Source organism: Chenopodium album, chromosome 1 (genome assembly GCF_948465745.1).
Source record: "Chenopodium album chromosome 1, dcCheAlbu1.1, whole genome shotgun sequence".
Classification (NCBI taxonomy): domain Eukaryota; kingdom Viridiplantae; phylum Streptophyta; class Magnoliopsida; order Caryophyllales; family Amaranthaceae; genus Chenopodium; species Chenopodium album.
In genome coordinates, this window is record NC_137834.1 from 35,885,813 (window position 1) to 35,903,452 (window position 17,640).

At 34.0% G+C, this 17,640-nt stretch overlaps 1 protein-coding gene across 1 annotated transcript; it reads right to left on the reverse strand.

Annotated features, from left to right (window-relative positions):
* Nucleotides 1–1,821: 1,821 nt before the first annotated feature.
* On the reverse strand, nucleotides 1,822–17,142 carry LOC145555419 (protein root UVB sensitive 6-like). Its single transcript, XM_081617166.1, has 13 exons — nucleotides 16,700–17,142; nucleotides 16,101–16,199; nucleotides 14,274–14,387; nucleotides 13,046–13,117; nucleotides 12,850–12,960; nucleotides 12,229–12,348; nucleotides 6,983–7,084; nucleotides 6,822–6,894; nucleotides 4,396–4,479; nucleotides 3,605–3,669; nucleotides 3,395–3,496; nucleotides 3,122–3,304; nucleotides 1,822–2,611 (listed from the first exon to the last, which is right to left on the reverse strand). Exons 1-13 carry the CDS (start codon nucleotides 17,054–17,056, stop codon nucleotides 2,552–2,554), a joined length of 1,542 nt encoding a protein of 513 aa, XP_081473292.1. The 5' UTR covers nucleotides 17,057–17,142; the 3' UTR covers nucleotides 1,822–2,551.
* Nucleotides 17,143–17,640: the final 498 nt, after the last annotated feature.

The window sequence follows — 17,640 nt, forward strand, 5'->3', positions numbered from 1 at the left end:
GTGGTGTTGGTTTGATTTGGCTGGTGGGGTTTCGGGTCATGGTGGTGGTGAGAAGGTGGTTACGAGATAGGGTGGTGGTGGTGGCGGTTGGGTCAAAGAGAGGGTGGATGTAGGTGGTGGTGGATGTTGTTTATGGTGGGTGGTGTCGATGAGAGGCCGTGGCAGGTGGTAGTGGTGGTCGATTAATTTTCCCCTTTTCTCTCTCCTACCCTTAATCCCAAACCCTTCACTTTGTTAATCAACATTAACAAATTTTGTCTTGGAAAACGTGCAACAAGGTTTGTTGCACATAATGTGTAACGGAGGAAGTAAGAAAAATTTTCCCGCCTAAATAAAAATCTGACGTCATTATATTTTCTTTGGTTTCAAATTTCAAATTTAATTTTTCCTCCTCTCAATGTATCTATACTCTTTAATTTATTTATTTTTCTTCTATCACCAACTATTGGTATCTAATACATCTTTCCCTTATGTTTCATTGAACAAAATACTTTGATGTATATATTTTTTCTATTTTCCTTTATATATTACAAGTTTAAAATCATTTTTTATTTTCTTAATTAAAATCGTACATTAATAATCTAACTTTTATGTATATGCTTAAATTCGATTGTGTTTTTCTTTAAAATTTATTTTATAAAATTAATATTTACAACTAATGGTTATGTCTCAATAATTTTTCTTATACGTAAGAATACATAAAAATATATAATTTATATTTTAAAGAAACTCGTGCATCGCACGGGACTAATCTAATCTAGTCTATTAACTAATACTAAAACAAAATATTGTTGACATCATGTATTTTCCAAAGTGTACACATGTCACTATGACATAAAATTTTTTCCCGCCAATTTTCTTTGATGATGTCATTAATTTTTTTTTTCCTTTTTTTTTTTTAATCTAATACAGTAAACATTTTATATGATTTATCCTTTGTCCCCACCGATATCTTTTTTTATTAGTATGTTGATATTTCAATGTTCAAAAGTGTTCATTGTGAAATTTAATTTTTAATATTTTACAAATATTATGCTATATTAGAAATTACTTATCACGTACACAAAAAATTAACGAAGTACAAAACTTTCTTTCTCCGTATTATAAACAAATCGCATAATATATTTGTTTAAAATCGTCATCGCACGGGAACTAAACTAGTTATATACTAAAAGACACACCAGCAATGACACGTGTCATCTCCTGGTGTGTCCTTAGTTTTTTTTTTTATTATTTATTTGAGAAACAAATCTTTACATATATTTTCTTTCCAAAAAAAAACTTTACATATATATAATAATGATTATTTATGGAGTATAATAGAAGATTTGATACATCCTTCCAAAAAAAAAAAAAAAGAAACATATTAACAATTATTAACTTAAGCAAAGAAAACATTAAAAAAATCTTAACATAATTTGTGATATATAAGTATAATGTTGGGCCACAACATTCATTTTCCTTCCCTAGATAAAATAAAATAAAAAAACGCCTAATTTCTAGCTGAACGAGGATGTATTAAGTTTGCATTGGTTTTGGAATAACTTTATACTTCCTCCGTTTTCTTTTAGATGCAACACACCTTTTAGCGCAGTAATTAAGAAAGGTGGGATTTACATGATATAATTAACTTTAAAATAGGATGAGTTGTTGTTAGGAGTGTAATTTAGTGGGTCATATGCTTTAAATAAGGGATATAGTATAATTTTTCCCTAAAATAACTTTCCTTTTATAATGTGTTGCAAGTATTGTGACATTTCCTTTTTAGGAAAGTGTTGCAAGTAAAAGAAAACGCAGGAAGTACTTCAGAGTTCAGACAGATTTAAATCCATGGAAGATAAAACTGCACCATTAAAGAGAGCCAAAACTAGTTCACAATATATTCAATGTAAATAGACTACATTATCTATGCCAAAGTAAATAGACTGGACTGAAAGCAACAATACAGGAATCAAAATTTGGTTGTATAAATATAATCATCTTGGTTGCATTCCTTATTCCCGTTATTCCCAAATTCCATCATGATCGTTCTTTACAATTGCTTCACGTTGAAAGTTCTTTAAAAAGGAAAAGCCAATCCAAAATGTCTACCTTAAAAGTCATCACGTTCAGTGCTGTCAAAATCGTGCGCCCTCCCACCCTCCAGCAACATCTTTGTGTATTAAATTTGAACACAGCAGACCAAACTAAGCAATAGATACAGTGAGGAAGAAAGACGAGCTTAAAACATATACATTCTAAAACAGCTTTCATAACCATATTACTGCTTTTAGGCCTCACGTCTACATATTGAAATGTGGAAATCTACGAACTTCCACTAGATCAGAATGATCAATCTTCCAACAGATCACAACCATTTCCCCAATGACAAAACCCATTATATATAGGTTGCAACATCAATCACAATGTTAGCAGCGACAGATTCTCCTTGAACCTTGGTCATGACTCATGAGGACTTGGTCTGTCATGCAAGCACCCATTATCATGACAAGGTTTATTCCGAGCCAAGATTTCAATTAGTTTCCATCTCATGAAAACAAGTGGTTCAACCTTACTCTGGACACAACCGGGCACGCCCAGGATTAAGAAGTGATTCGGACATTACCCATCCCTGTCATAGATAAAGCTACCAATCAATGTCCGAAGCAATTAAAATAGGGTAGGGGTAACAACTCACAAAGTAACAAGCACTACGCAACACATCACTTTTAACAGCCAATATGAGATGCAATTAGATGAATAACTCTCAATATGAAATTTTTATATATCTTACAAGGAATCTATATCCTACGCAAGTCTTAAGACACAAATTAAAATTATCAGGGAAACACAAACAAATTCTAGAACATAATTTTTGTCACCGATACACCAAAATGAACCAAAAGTTCCATATAAGATTCTACAATAAAACTATGCATCATTAGAGACCACACACATCCTTAGACAATTGCATGCATGAAGCAGCATAGAAAATTCGACAGAAGTCAAAAGTAAAAGTAAAAGTAAAAGCAAGAAAAATATAAGTGCTCAACAACATATATATTAATAAATGCTCTTAATCCAATACAAGTAATAGAAACAGATAACACAATATATCAAGATGAAGTTTCCTTCAAGTTACCTGTTCAGCAGCTTTATACTTGAACAGACCATAAGTAGATGAAACCATCTTGCAGGATTCAGCCACAAGAGACTCAATATTTCCAGGCATGGCTATAGTGCCTACGTAATCATGCCCACAATTCTTCCCAGAAGCACTCTGCTTTTTTACTGATGATCGAATAGAATAGTTAAGTACATAACCCTGCAAAGGTGAAACTCCAGAAGATTATTTTCAAGTATACCTAAAGGAATGAAGTAATGCAACAATAAAGAAACCCTCAGAGTCACTTACATGGAATGCCGCTTTTAAGATGTCTTCAGGCTTTGCTTGATCCTTGAGCAATGCACATACTTTGTTCTTTACAGGATTGTAGGTCACCACATATCTCTCCCTCTGCACAAAAGTAATTGAGAATGTAGGTAAGGATTCCCAAAAAAGTTGTGAAAACTAATATATTAATAAACAAATCATCCACAAAGAAAAGTGCGTTATAATATGTACCTCAAAGAGGGGCTCTAGTGCAATATATAAACCTGGATCTTGGAATGCATCCTTGAATTTACAACCTATCAAATTCGACAGCTCAAGTTTCCACCATAAGTTGGAAAATTACAGGGACAAAGACTAAAGGGTTTTTCTATATAGTAACCCTGTTTTTTTCACTTTTCTACATTGTGGCCCAACATATATTACTTTCTATACTGTAACCCTAATATACTTTTTGATTACATATGGTAACCTTGTCGTTATCCTCTCGTTAAAAAATTCTATTAGTGGGGCCCACTCTCCATTTATTAATAATTTTTTAATTATTTGAGCGTTTAAAAATATTCCGTCAAAGGTTTTGGGGGCTATTTTGGCCCTTAAGAGTCCAAATTGAACTCAAATTTCACAAAAAAAAAATTATAACGTAAATGCGTTGTTTTGTGTGTTAAAATGTGAACACGTAAATTGAGACATTTCTTAATAAGCAAAACGAGATATTTACGTTATTTGTTTGCCAAATCTGAGCTCAATTTGGACCCCTAAGAACCAAAATAGCCCCCGAAACCTTTGACGGGTTATTTTTCAACGCGCAAATCGATAAAAAAATATTAATAATGGAGAGTGGGCCCCACTAACGGAATTTTATAACGGTAGGATAACGGCAAGGTTACCGTATGGAAACAAAAAATATATTGGGGTTACAGTGTAGAAAGTGATATATGTTGGGGCACAACGTAGAAAAAGTGGAAAAAAAAAAGGTTACTATATAGAAAAACCCAACTATAAATTATGAAGATTCATCATACCAAGTTGAACCGAGCTATCATGTACCCATGGAAATGAAAAAACGCTTTCCTTTAAATTTCCTTCTTTCAGAGAAGGAACACGCCCTACAGGAACATAGTACATGATTAGAAATAATATTGTACCATTGCTTAATAAGGTAAGGAATATACCACCGAAAAACTGCAGTTTAGCAAATATAACAATACACAAAACATCCCAAAAGTTTGCTTCCAGGGGAACGACTAAGGACCTGTTTGAATAGAAGTGTTTTGGGTAGAAGTAGAGGTTATGCCAAAATAAATGGTTTAACCGTCAAACAGCTCATTTTACTATTTGGTTAAAATAATTTTGCAAGAGTTATTTGGTACCAAAAAGCTTATTATAGCAGCATTTTGAAACAAGAGGTTTGGAGGTTTGAGGGGGAAATTACAGGTTTATCCAAATATCTACCTTGTTCCTCCATTGGCTCCATACTTCAAGATTAGAACAAGAAATTTCATAACAGCCCCAAAACAATCATAATTTTTTTTACATCAAGTCAAATTCTATAGCAATGAGTTCGAGCTACACCATCGTAAAAATACATTCATCAAGAAAAGGGGAGAATTTATCCTATAAGATGAAAATATGTTGATTTATTTTAAATTATACTATAAGAACAACTCAAAATCATAAAATAAATACTCAAATTATTTTTGCATGCATGAGACCAAGAGGTCTAAAATATTAAGAGGAGGATAGGAATTGGAAATGGTTTTAAGGGAATTTAAAAATTGAGAAACAAAATAAAAAAATAAAAAAAAAATTTATTTTATTTTTTTTCATTTTTTTTGTAGAGATAATATACATGCTTAGAGAAGTGGTTAAAAGTCTCAAGGAATTGAATGATAGGGAGTGCCAATTTTAATTTCTTCCTTTTATATATGGAGTAAGAGTTAAATGAATTAATCTTAAATATGTCCTTTTATTCCCTTATAAAAGTGATTCTTATTTATAAAATATATAAGAAAAAAATTTAAATAAATATGGTACATAATTTTTAAAATACATAATAGACTAATACATCTCCATATGAGTCTATATCAATAACAAAAAAAGTAAAAATAAAATAAATACACTAAACAATTCAAAAACAAATTATTTTGATGTCATTATACACTTAAGATATTATTAGCTAACCAACATTTACCAAACACAAAATCAAAAAGTCAAAAACAGCTGATACAATAAGCTAACAGCTAATGTTTGATATCAGTTTGTTACTAAATAAGATGATGGGTAGGATTAAAGTGTAGGGTTATAGTCTTATAGATATAATTCGCTGCAAGATTTCCACATAAAAAGTTAGAGCTCATGAGGCTTCACGTTTACTGAGCACAGGTATTTTTCCTAAACATGTGATAGATTACATTAATTCTATGATTGTATTCTTACGGCAAGGTGCTTACCTTTTTGTTCAAAGCCTGGGTATGTTGCCTGGTCAGAGGTTTGGACTTATCCAAAAAAAAAAGGGGGATAGTAGACTCAGAATTACAAAAAATCAAGCCTGGAATATTGCAGCCCTTGAATTATGTGTAGGCCATTGCCACCAATCAAGATTCAATGTGATTTTGATGGGTCAATGCCATCTACATAAGAATTCTGACGAGTGGTAGTACCATCCCAAGCCTGAAAGTGGATGGAGCTCCAAAAAAAAATAATGTTCTATCAAAGAGCTATTGAGAGAGTTGAGAGATTTCAATGATAGAAATGCCCTTCTGAATACTCAGGTCTTATTCTGTTAAGGATGTCTACAGGAAGCTGATAAAACAATTTTGGTGTAATGGTATAGAGGTTTATGCAACAGGACGAGTATAACAAAACACAGAATAATTAGTTGGAAGCTTGTCCAACAAGGGTTACAAATGAAAGCTAGATAGTTCAAGACTGGACTCTGTGGACAAGGTGTGTTTGGTTTGTGGCAGGAGTGATGAGACATTGTCTGAAGAGCTGACTGAAGCTGAAAAGCTGGACTGGCATGTCAAGTAAAGAAATGTTTTTTCTAGGGTTTGTGAGGCAGATTCAAAAGAGAAGCAGCGGTAAATTCAAAAGGGTATATGGTTGGCAGTTGGCTATTGTAGGCTTGTAGCCGCTGCTACGTATAGTATATGGGCTGCAATACATGAAGGCTTTTGACTTTTGAAAAAAGAAAGTTCCCACTATAAATTATACTTAGCAAAAAGTACAAGATCTGTGATTACAGATAGTGATAATTGCTGGTTGTACATTCGATGCATAGTCATAAGACTCATAACAGTCAGCGATGGAGCTGTATTTTCTCTCTTGTGCCAGTGAGACCTTACTAGAAGGTTTGATGGAACTTGGTAGTAATTAGGTTGAATAAGTTTTTTGAGTAATATATACTTGAACCAAATTATCAAAACAAAACAGCATGACTAATTCATACCAGTTTTAATGAAAGAATCCACTGCCACAGTAAATCTTGCCCTGTTCAACGTGTGTAGTACAACAGACTTCACCTGTTAGAAAGCCAAAATATAATTGTGAGGACATTTAAATTCTCGTATAAGAGACAAGGACAAAACTAAGCTAGGAGAGCCACCGAACCTCTTGATAAGAGCTCAGAACATAACCACATGAAAGAAAGGCAAATGTTGTAACCAAAGATGGGTTCCTTTTTGATAGCATGATGCTCAGTCCAGTTCCCAACTGCATAGCAAACATTTAGTTCCCAATGTGCTAAGAAGATTTGTGGAATAGCAAAAACAAAAAAAAGAAAGTGGCATACACCATTCATAAATGCAATAACACAAATGTATTGCAACCAAATTAAATGAATGCTCATTGAATGAAAATTCAAAAGTTAAAGAGATCATTAAGAGAACAATCCAAACCATTGTTCTCAAGAACAAACTGCAGTTACTAAAAATATGATTGGTGTAAAAAGTCTATGAGAGAATACCAGCTTCATGTTCTTGCTAAAATTGGATATGGCAATGGTTAGAATGGACCACAAAGAATGAAACAATCAGTGGTGTTGGACATAAGAGAAATAGTTGGGAGGAGATGAGAGAAGTTAGGGAGAAAATAAGTAAAGGTTATGGGTGGGTTGAGTGACTTTTGGTAAGACCGTGGGGGAGACAATGTAGAGAGCAGCTAGGTTGTGAGTGAATTTGAGGTAGATAAAATTGGAGAAAGGCAATTGTATTTATTTTTTTTTATATTTAGATCACCAAACCAAATATAAGAATATAATCATTTTTTTTCCACTCAAATTAAACAAAAGTATTCAACCGTCTTTCTTGTTTCTTTTCCTCTATCATATTGTATAATATTTCCTTATTTTATTTCCCTTTATTGTTCTTTTTCTTTTCTTTTGTGTGAGCCAAATAGCTCCTATATTGATTGTTTCATTAACAAAAAGGGAAAAGAAAAAAAAAACAAAAAACAAAAAACAAAAAACAAAAAAAAAAAAGCATGATCGCCACAAGGGAACAAATCTTCATATTAGTTAAAGAGGAGATAGAACAAAGAGGTTCCTTAGGTGAAATTAATCTACCCTAGAGCATTGCCTCCCCAATGAGATAAAGGCAGCTGGCTCACGATTTTACCACTGGCATATTGCTAGAAGGATGCAGAATGCAAAGTTATCTTTGTCTTCTTCCACAGCTGCAACTGTAATGTTAGTCAGCCACAGACATGGTTGAACTGAAACATAATTACATATCCAAGAGATGTGTTAGAGCTCCAAATTTCAGACACCAGTGCAGGAACAGGCATATTGCATAACTTGATTTTATAGGCATCTTGCATGTGCTTTGCAAATTTGTAGGTCAACGATAGCTTTATTTTCAATTTGATTGAAGTTCAAATAGATACAGGGATAACTTTGATAATTCAAGCACACGTCAAACTTTTCTCATATTGATCCCCATACTCGATCTTTAGACAAACCCGGTATGCTTTCTTCATCCCCCCCCCCCCCCCCCCCCAACTCTGTGCCCAATCTCCAAAGTGCCATTATCTAAATCGTTCTTTCTGAAACTTCAAAGGCTGATATTCTTCCGAAGGCTGTAGTGGTACATATCAAAGAGATAGGGCTCAAAATTAGAGGCACCTTTGCACGGACATGCATACCTAGATTAATAGGCTTCTTGCATGTGCTTTGCAAGTCAAGGATACTGTAAGTTTCATTTTTCATTTGAAGAATCAATTTTATAGAGATGTAGGGCTCATTATCTAGACGTGATACAGGGTGAATTAGATTAAGAACAAAGAGGTTCCTTAGGTGAAATTAATCTCCAAAGTGCCATTATCTAATTCACCCTGTATCACGTCTAGAAATTTCAGTTCGACATTCTAAAATTATATAACACAGGCGATGATGCGAGAGCATGGACACTACTTTTGGGCCAAATTGACTATTGTTGACTTGATCAAGATCGGAAAAATTTGAGCTCGATTTGAATTATTTAGATGATTTTCCTCGTAGGTGGGATGTGACTTAGGTAGTATTTTTTATCAGTTATTATCTTGTAATTAATCCTAGCCTTCCATTTTGTATGGTTTAGATTTAATGAAGTTTAGGGTTTTATTTCATGTACTAGTGCCTCCTTATAAAAGGAGTTACTTTATGATGCAATAGAGGAGACTTGTTTTGAATATTGAAATTATGAGAGGTTTTCTCTTCTTTGAGTTCTTTGTGATCTCTCCTTTGTGGTAAAATCTCAATCTTTATCAAACTTTGTGGTTGATTAGATTGAAACCCTTGTCTCTCTAGACTATGTGACTAGTGAATCAAGTTATTTTGCTAGATAATCTTACTTTGTGTTGATTATTTTAGCTTAGATCTTGATCCAAGATCATATCTTTATTTTTCTTGCACTCAAAAACTCAAAAAAATTCCTCAAAAATAGATCTTTGTTCCTAAAAAATTACTCAATGATTGTTATTACTATGTGGGAGCAAGTATTAACAAGCGAACATGTGAATTCATTTCTACATTGGGCTTAACTAAGAATGGTGATTTCATTTTGGGAGAGTGGAGAAGTACGCTTTGGACATACTTAATTGTGTCTTTGTTTGGGTGATGTACTCCTTGGTTCTATATTATTACACTCTTGGATTTGGTATCATGAGCCAAAGGTTATTAACCTTTTGATCCAACCAAAAAAAAAATAAGGAAACCCTCTTGTTGCTGTTCGTATTTACTACCCCAGAAGTTAGTGAGTTTGCTGCTTCTTCCATTTTCTTTAGCAAAACCACTTTCATTATTATCTCATCAATTATCTATTATCATCATCATTACCCACCAATCTAACATTCCAATATTTCCTTCTTTTGCTACGACATTTAACATTTTTGCCCGGCCCATCCATTATTTCCAGCGAAAACCCATCGTCAATCACCATTTTCTTTTGATTTCACCCAGAAATTCGAAGACCTGCAAAAATATTGAACCACTCTTCCATTTTCGAACAATCCCATAGCAGTTGTGTTCATGCACCGCCCTCAAGGCCACCTATAACGCCCTTGTTCGTAGCTCTTCCACCAGCAACGAATGATTGGTGATAGTCTGAAAATCAGATCGCTACCAGTTATAGTGTAAACAGCAGTTTTGAGCACTCTATAGTGAGGAGCGGACGCTTCAATTGTAGGAGCGGGTGTTCAGAGATACTGACAAGACAGTTTGGTAAACGTGCTCAATTTCGACATTTATTCTGGATTTATTATTATTGTCATCATTTGAGATTGCAAGTTGTTCATATGAGTTATTGGACAATGGGATTGGAATTGTTTGTAGAAAGGGATAATCTTGGCTCCATCTTTGATGATCAAATTGATTTTGTTGGACCCCCTATTTTTTATGAAGAAATTGAATTTGAACTTAATGTTCCCTTTCAAATGTTACCTTGTTTTCCATCGCATGTGTCTCTACTCAATGATTGTTATTACTATGCGGGAGCAAGTACTAACAAGCGAACATGTGAATTCATTTCTACATTGGGCTTAACTAAGAATGGTGATTTCATTTTGGGAGAGTGGAGAAGTACGCTTGGACATCTTAATTGTGTCTTTGTTTGGGTGATGTACTCCTTGGTTCTATATTATTACACTCTTGGATTTGTTATTTGGGTGTTTGATCCGGGAGGTTTGTTGATGATGCTTCTTGGTTATGAGTGATGTTTATTTGCTTTCAATAAATAATATCTCCATTCGCTTGATCATGTCGGATTGATATTACCTCTAGGAATTGAGGACAATTTCTTTTGAAGAGGAGGAGTTTGATGCGAGAGCATGGACACTACTTTTGGGCCAAATTGACTATTGTTGACTTGATCAAGATCGGAAAATATTTTAGCTTGATTTGAATTATTTAGATGATTTTCCTCGTATGTGGGATGTGACTTAGGTAGTATTTTTTATCAGTTATTATCTTGTAATTAATCCTAGCCTTCCATTTTGTATGGTTTAGATTTAATGAAGTTAAGGGTTTTATTTCATGTACTAGTGCCTCCTTATAAAAGGAGTTACTTTATGATGTAATAGAGGAGACTTGTTTTGAATATTGAAATTATGAGAGTTTTTCTCTTCTTTGAGTTCTTTGTGATCTCTCCTTTGTGGTAAAATCTCAATCTTTATCAAACTTTGTGGTTGATTAGATTGAAACCCTTGTTTCTCTAGACTATGTGACTAGTGAATCAAGTTATTTTGCTAGATAATCGTACTTTGTGTTGATTATTTTAGCTTAGATCTTGATCCAAGATCATATCTTTATTTTTCTTGCTCTCAAAAACTCACAAAAATTCCACAAAAATAGATCTTTGTTCTTCTTTTTCATATCAGGCGATATGTGGAATGCAGCTGAGTTTCTAACCTATGGATGCATGGCACCAATAACCAAATTCACAGCAAGTTTTCATAGACTAGTTTGGACTTCACTTGCCCAAAACATCCAGAGTCCCCTCCTACTATAGCTAATGCTTCATTTCAACTCTTTCTGGGTAAAGCAGTGAATTTTGTCATGCAATCTAGCGTCAGATTTCTCTCTCCCTTGTCCTTTACTTTGTCTTCACAATTAACAGGTCACTAAAAAAATTCGGCAAACACCACAATGAAAGGCTCAGCAACAACAATTCTTCAAGTTGACTGATTAATATGATAATACGATAATTAGATAGAAATTAAAAGCTTCATGGCTCACATGGAAACTCTGGTCTTCGCATTCTTAGATGCTCAGGCTCAAAATCTGTCATCAGCAAGTAATGCTATATTGCTATGTAACTCTCATAGCTATTAATGTAGCTTTGCAGTTCTGTATTTATTCCATAATGACAGGATCCTGTTACATAATAACTTGAACAATAATTACCCAATAATTTTGTCCATATAAAATAACACCTTGATCAGGGCTCCACTTTTAAAGTTTTAGGCTCATGCAGCAAGACTTTTCACAGCTGCTAGTTCTTAAGTATATTTGAACACTAAATCGGGTTTCTATCTACATGGAATTTTAAAGAATGTTGCTGCTCCTCCGAGTGGTACATAATCTCTTTGTAAGATACAATAAAGCTCATGGAGTTATTCAAAGAGATTTATCCAACTCTTGATACAGGAGAATATAATAGATCAATTTGCACAATATGAGCTGCATGCAGTAATTTTATAAAACAAATTGAGGTCTGAAAGCAAAAATAAAAAGGTATCAAAGAACTGCATAAGCAACAAACTGCAGGTATGATGACAAATATATACTTCGTATTCATATCTCTAAAAAGGACTGGAGCATATTCCCATACTTCTGATTATAAAAGTGCAAGAAGCATTAAAATGAACCACAGCACAGAGCATACCAGATCTGCAATGTTGCCAACACATTCGCCTTTAGCAGTAACATCTCCAATATTCTCACCCTTAGCAAATGCTTTGTAAATTGGAGTACGAGTAGATGTTGACGTAACAGCACCAACATTCTGTCAGGGAGACAAGCATTTTAAAATGATTAGCCATGGCATAGAAAGAAATAACAGGCATACAAATTGCTTCAATCAAGACAAAGAAGAGAAAGAGTAATGCAGAGTAACCAAACAAAGAATATCGGCTCAGATAATCATTCACTATGTTTCACAAGCACCAACAGGTTCAATGTGCAAAGTAGAAAATCTAGCCTCCTTGCTCTATCAGCACAAATAGCATGATTGCAGCTATGAGAGCTAAACAGAGGAAAAAAATCAAAGTAGCTCTGTCAATTTTGAATAGTATCCTTAACAGTTAATCAAACACGTTATAAACTGCACAAGATTGAAAGGTTCAAGTTTGGCCAATAACAATCAATCTGCATGTACAAAAGTGCAACTATATGCATAAAGACAGACATCTATGCAATAGACTACCAATCAAATTCAGCTAATTCACAATTCATTTTTTTGAAGACGAACAAAGTAGCAAGTGGCGTCCTAAGTATCTAATCTAACCTTAGCTACATTGGCAGCACAAGCCAAAGGCAGAAACAAATTTGGCATTGCAGCAGTTGCCAGCTCTATCCCAGCTCCCAATTCCATCAATAGATCACCAGAGAATCTAAGCTGAAAGGATTAGTTGATCACATGAAAGCAAAGAATATTAGTCACATTTACACACAAAACAAACAGAAAAGGGAGAGATACCTACTTGTTTCAAATCATAGTCAAATTTCTTTCCTTGTCGAGCAAAGAGCATTTTTCCAACCCGGCCAGCACCATCCTACACATTACAATTGTATCAACAAAGACCCCTATGATTCCCTTAAAATCAAATTATAGAAAAATATTCCAAGATTAATGGCCCAAATTTACAAGGAACGACAACTTGAATAAACTACTAAAAGTCGAGTATACTTCAAAGTAATAAGTAGTCGGTTCTGTTTAGTTCACCCTATTTCAATACTTTATTACTTATTTCAGATTAGATCACAAGTTCAAGTTAGTAAATTTTATGACTTTTTTTTTTATTTTTATTGCTGAACATATTAGTTTAGTAATGAAAAGAATCATGAAAATTACATATTTGGAAAAGGCACATTAAGAAAATCTAATAAGAACTCATTTTATACATTTTCAAAACATACCAAAGTTTAGTTGAATCGGGCAATCAAAGAAATAATATCAAAACATATCAAATCAGAAATAATACATTCAGATCAAGTCTGATGTGCAAAAAAAAGGTGAATTCTGTATAGCTGAAATTAAAGAAAACATTTTTTTTCAACCACACATCAACAAGACTAACAATGATGATGGTACTCATACTAAAGGCACTTGCCTCAGATTATATATGCTTATTTCTTGGTCTTCGTCAATCAAATTCAATAATATAAACAGAGTAAATAATTGTGAATTACAAAGATTATAGAGTCCAACATACTAACAAACAAGCAAATCTCTCCCAATCAAGGGTCATGCATGACTAACCTATTGATTTGGAAACAGAACACCCAGAAGAATACACTACTCCCCGATACTAGATTCTGTAACAATGGTTGTTTTTATACAGCCCATTACTATTAAAAAATAAGACGTTCAGGCTGGGACATTCAGAAATATTTTTTTCACAGTATCTACACCTTGCATGATCTTCTCCTATATGTTAAAGATATCGACCTCCCTAAATATACTAAACAGAGAATATGCACTTCAGCAATAGAATTATGACCACGAAAAGACCTATTGGTAGATAATTAGTACAATGAAATGAAATAGAAGCCCTCAATAAATCACTCTAAATAAAAGAGTCAAACAAACATATAGCATAAACTCAAGTAAAAATAAAGCCTTCAGCAGACTATAAAGGGAAGAATACATATCTATGATGAAATACAAAGCATTCAACATTTTAAACTCAATTTAATTGATTAAAATACCTTAAGGATCCAATTGATAGCAACAGCACCAGGAGTAGCTCTGCTTCTAGATACTCCAACAGAAGTCAACAGTGTTTGTGTTGTAAAGACACCCATAGCTCCACCAAAGAAATGCTACAGAAAATACTGCAAGATTAGTGACATACAAATGGTTCCAATAATACATCTCATATGTCACAATTAAATTATGACTACAGAGATAGCAATATCACATCACAAGCCCTCAAATGGTGAAATCATTTTAAGCTGGTCAATTAAAATCATAAAGTGGGGATTTTTAATTGTAAAAATTCCATTGAATACGGAGGGAGGTTAAGACAAGATATGAACAAGTAGGTGACCCATTTTATTTAGGAAAAATTGACAAAAAAATCCCAACTTTCCCTCATTCGCCCAAAATAATCCCAACTTTGGATTATTTTTTAATAATCCAAACTTTGATATGAATCCGTTGTAAATAGTCCCAAGTAACTGGTAACCTGTTATGTAGGTAAATTTTATAAAAAAAAAAAAATAATTTACACGTGTCACCACGTGATTATTTTATTATTTTGAAAACATGATTATTTTATTATTTATTTATTTGTTACCAATTAATACTTTTTTTTGTTAAAAAAAAAAAAAAAAAAAAAAAAAAAAAAAAAAAAAAAAACTCAATTAAGTAATTTAAAACTGAATAATAAAAATAAAAATAACAAAAAACAAATTAATTTTGCAAACTAAGCCAGCCACCAACACCAAACGACCCAACCACCTCCACTAGTTCACCACCTTACCTCCCCTGAGCCACCAACACCAACCCACCTCCGCCATCCTACCACCACAGCCCAACACCCACCTCTACCACAACCACCGTAACCAAAACACGACCGATTATCGGCGCCCAAACCAAGATACGCCCATCGCAAAAGCCCAATAACAAGAGCCACAACATTATCAGCGATCTCTTCTAGTGGCGGCTCGATGGAGTGTAGAAGAACATCAGCGACTCGATAGAGAGGAGAAGAATAGCGGCGGCTCTATAGAGTGGAGAACAATAGCGGCGGCGATGGGAGGAAAGCAAAGGTCGAAGGATCTAGTGGAGGAAAGTGATGGTGGGCTGTTGGGTTTAAAGGGTTTTGTGGGGGAGGAGGGTTGGTGGTTAAGAGGGAGAGGGGCGGCGCGGTGCCGGCGCGGATGGAGGGGGTATGCGCGCTGCTACAGCTGGAGGGCAGGGGTTGGGTGGCAGGCTGGGTGGCGGAGAAGGTGGTTGGGGCTAGTGGGTTGGTTTTTCTAATTAGTTTATAATTAATATTTTTTAAATTTTTCTTTAAAAAATTAACTTTTTTAATTTTATTTTTTAGTTTTTGACCAATTAGGTACGACACGTGTCATCTAACTTGTTATAACAAGTAAGATGACCTCTTAGGACTGTTTGAAGCAAATTAATATCAAAGTTCGGATTATTAAAAAATAAACCAAAGTCGGAATTATTTTGGGCGAATGAGACAAAATTGGGATTATTCTTGTCAATTTTTCCTTTTATTTAATATATACTAGTATATGTTTTTTATAAGGTAAATAAAAAAAAAAGGCGGCTATTTCCTTGTCAAGCTTTTTACGGAGTAATTTTTTAGCTCCTATGTTGTTGATGTGAGATCAGTGAAGCAAATTAAACTTTTAGGAAGTAGAATATGTAAAGTCCTAGAACAGAGTTTAAAATAAGAGTTGATATGGCAGGCAAAACCTCAATATCGAGAAATGAAAACCCTTTCGAACACTGAAATTAGATCTCCAAAATTCGATCTACAATGCAGAAAATCTTTGAACTTTGTAAATTCCGAATACCTTTAGGGCCCTCCATGTCATGTATGGAACGTATGAAGGTGAGACACTGTCCGGAAAGCCTTCAGGAACAACATAGGATCGTATAAATGACACTAATTCCTGCACCAAAATATATATATATATATATATATGAATTTCACAAAATGAAACATCAATTCAACAAATGCAACCAATCAAACAAAAATACTTGTAAATAAATATATACGAAAATATTGATAATTTGTTTCCTCTTGCCAAAAACGAAACTATGAAATCAATCAGAAGAAAACAACTTGGAAGCCCCAAAACTCTCTATATTAAATCAAAATCAGCCGACATTTCTTAGGGAATCATATTACATACTGGCATATAACAATCACTAATAATAAATAAAGAAAACAATGGTAACAAAATTTAACAAAACAAAAAGCAATAGCCAACTATATTACTCGGTCTCGGGTACTCGTGTCTGACATAGTTACGTGTTTAAGTGTCAAACTCGGCTATTATGTCAATAAATTCCATTAACCATTCCCAAAATTTCAGCCTACACCTAAAAAACACAAATTTACAATATTAAAAAAATAAAATAATAATTTGTAAATAAGATGAAATCGTACATCAGTGGGAGAGAGAGGAGTCTGCAAAGAAACTGAACGAATAGACCCCTTTTTAAGTTTTCCAAAGGAATCATTCTCAGCAACATATTTCCAGCGACGACCATCGATCTCTTCGCAACAAATCAACCTCAAATTAGAATCAATGTACTCATCTTCAACAAGGCCTAACCTCAAATTCTTACTCTCCAAAGCAGCAGGAAGAGTGGGAGGAATCGTAGAATTGGCAGGCGACGAAGGAGCAGAGGCTAAACTGGCGCTGATTCGAATGGTTTCTCTGACGAGAAGACGCACATCTTGCGACGAAGAGGAAAGGGTTTGCGCAGTTGATGATGATTGTCGAAGGTTGAGAGGCGCCATTGACGGCAAGTTCGAGGTAGGAGAGAGAAAATAGGAGAATGGAAGGGAGAAATGAAGGGTGTGCGAGTTATGAATGAGAGGGAGGAGTGTTTGTGGGTGTGTAGGTGGCTGGCCCTACCCAAATTCTCAACGATATTGAAGGACACGTGAGATTAGGGCCACTTTTGGAAAATAGGGAAACTTCTTGTAAATACGTTGCTGGCTTTTTTAAGTTCAGGGAATGGACAAGTCACCAAGTGTTAATTTTTTTTTTTAAAAAAAATAACTATTTAATAATAAACAACTCCTTCCGTTTTAAAGTATTTGTTCCATTTCTTCATGTGCGGAGTTTTAGGAGAAATTGAAAAAAGTAATAATATAAGGAGGTAGTGGGATAAGTGGAGGAATAAAAAATTATAAAAAAAAATAAAAAAAAAAAAAAAAAAAAAAACAAAACAAAACAAAAGTAGTGGGGAGGATTAGAGGAAAAAGAATATGAAATTAATAAAATAAGATCATGGTGGGTCCAAAAGGTAAGAGAAATTAGTTAAATATTATATAGGCTTTCCAAATAAGGAAATGGATCAAGTATTTAAAAACGGCCG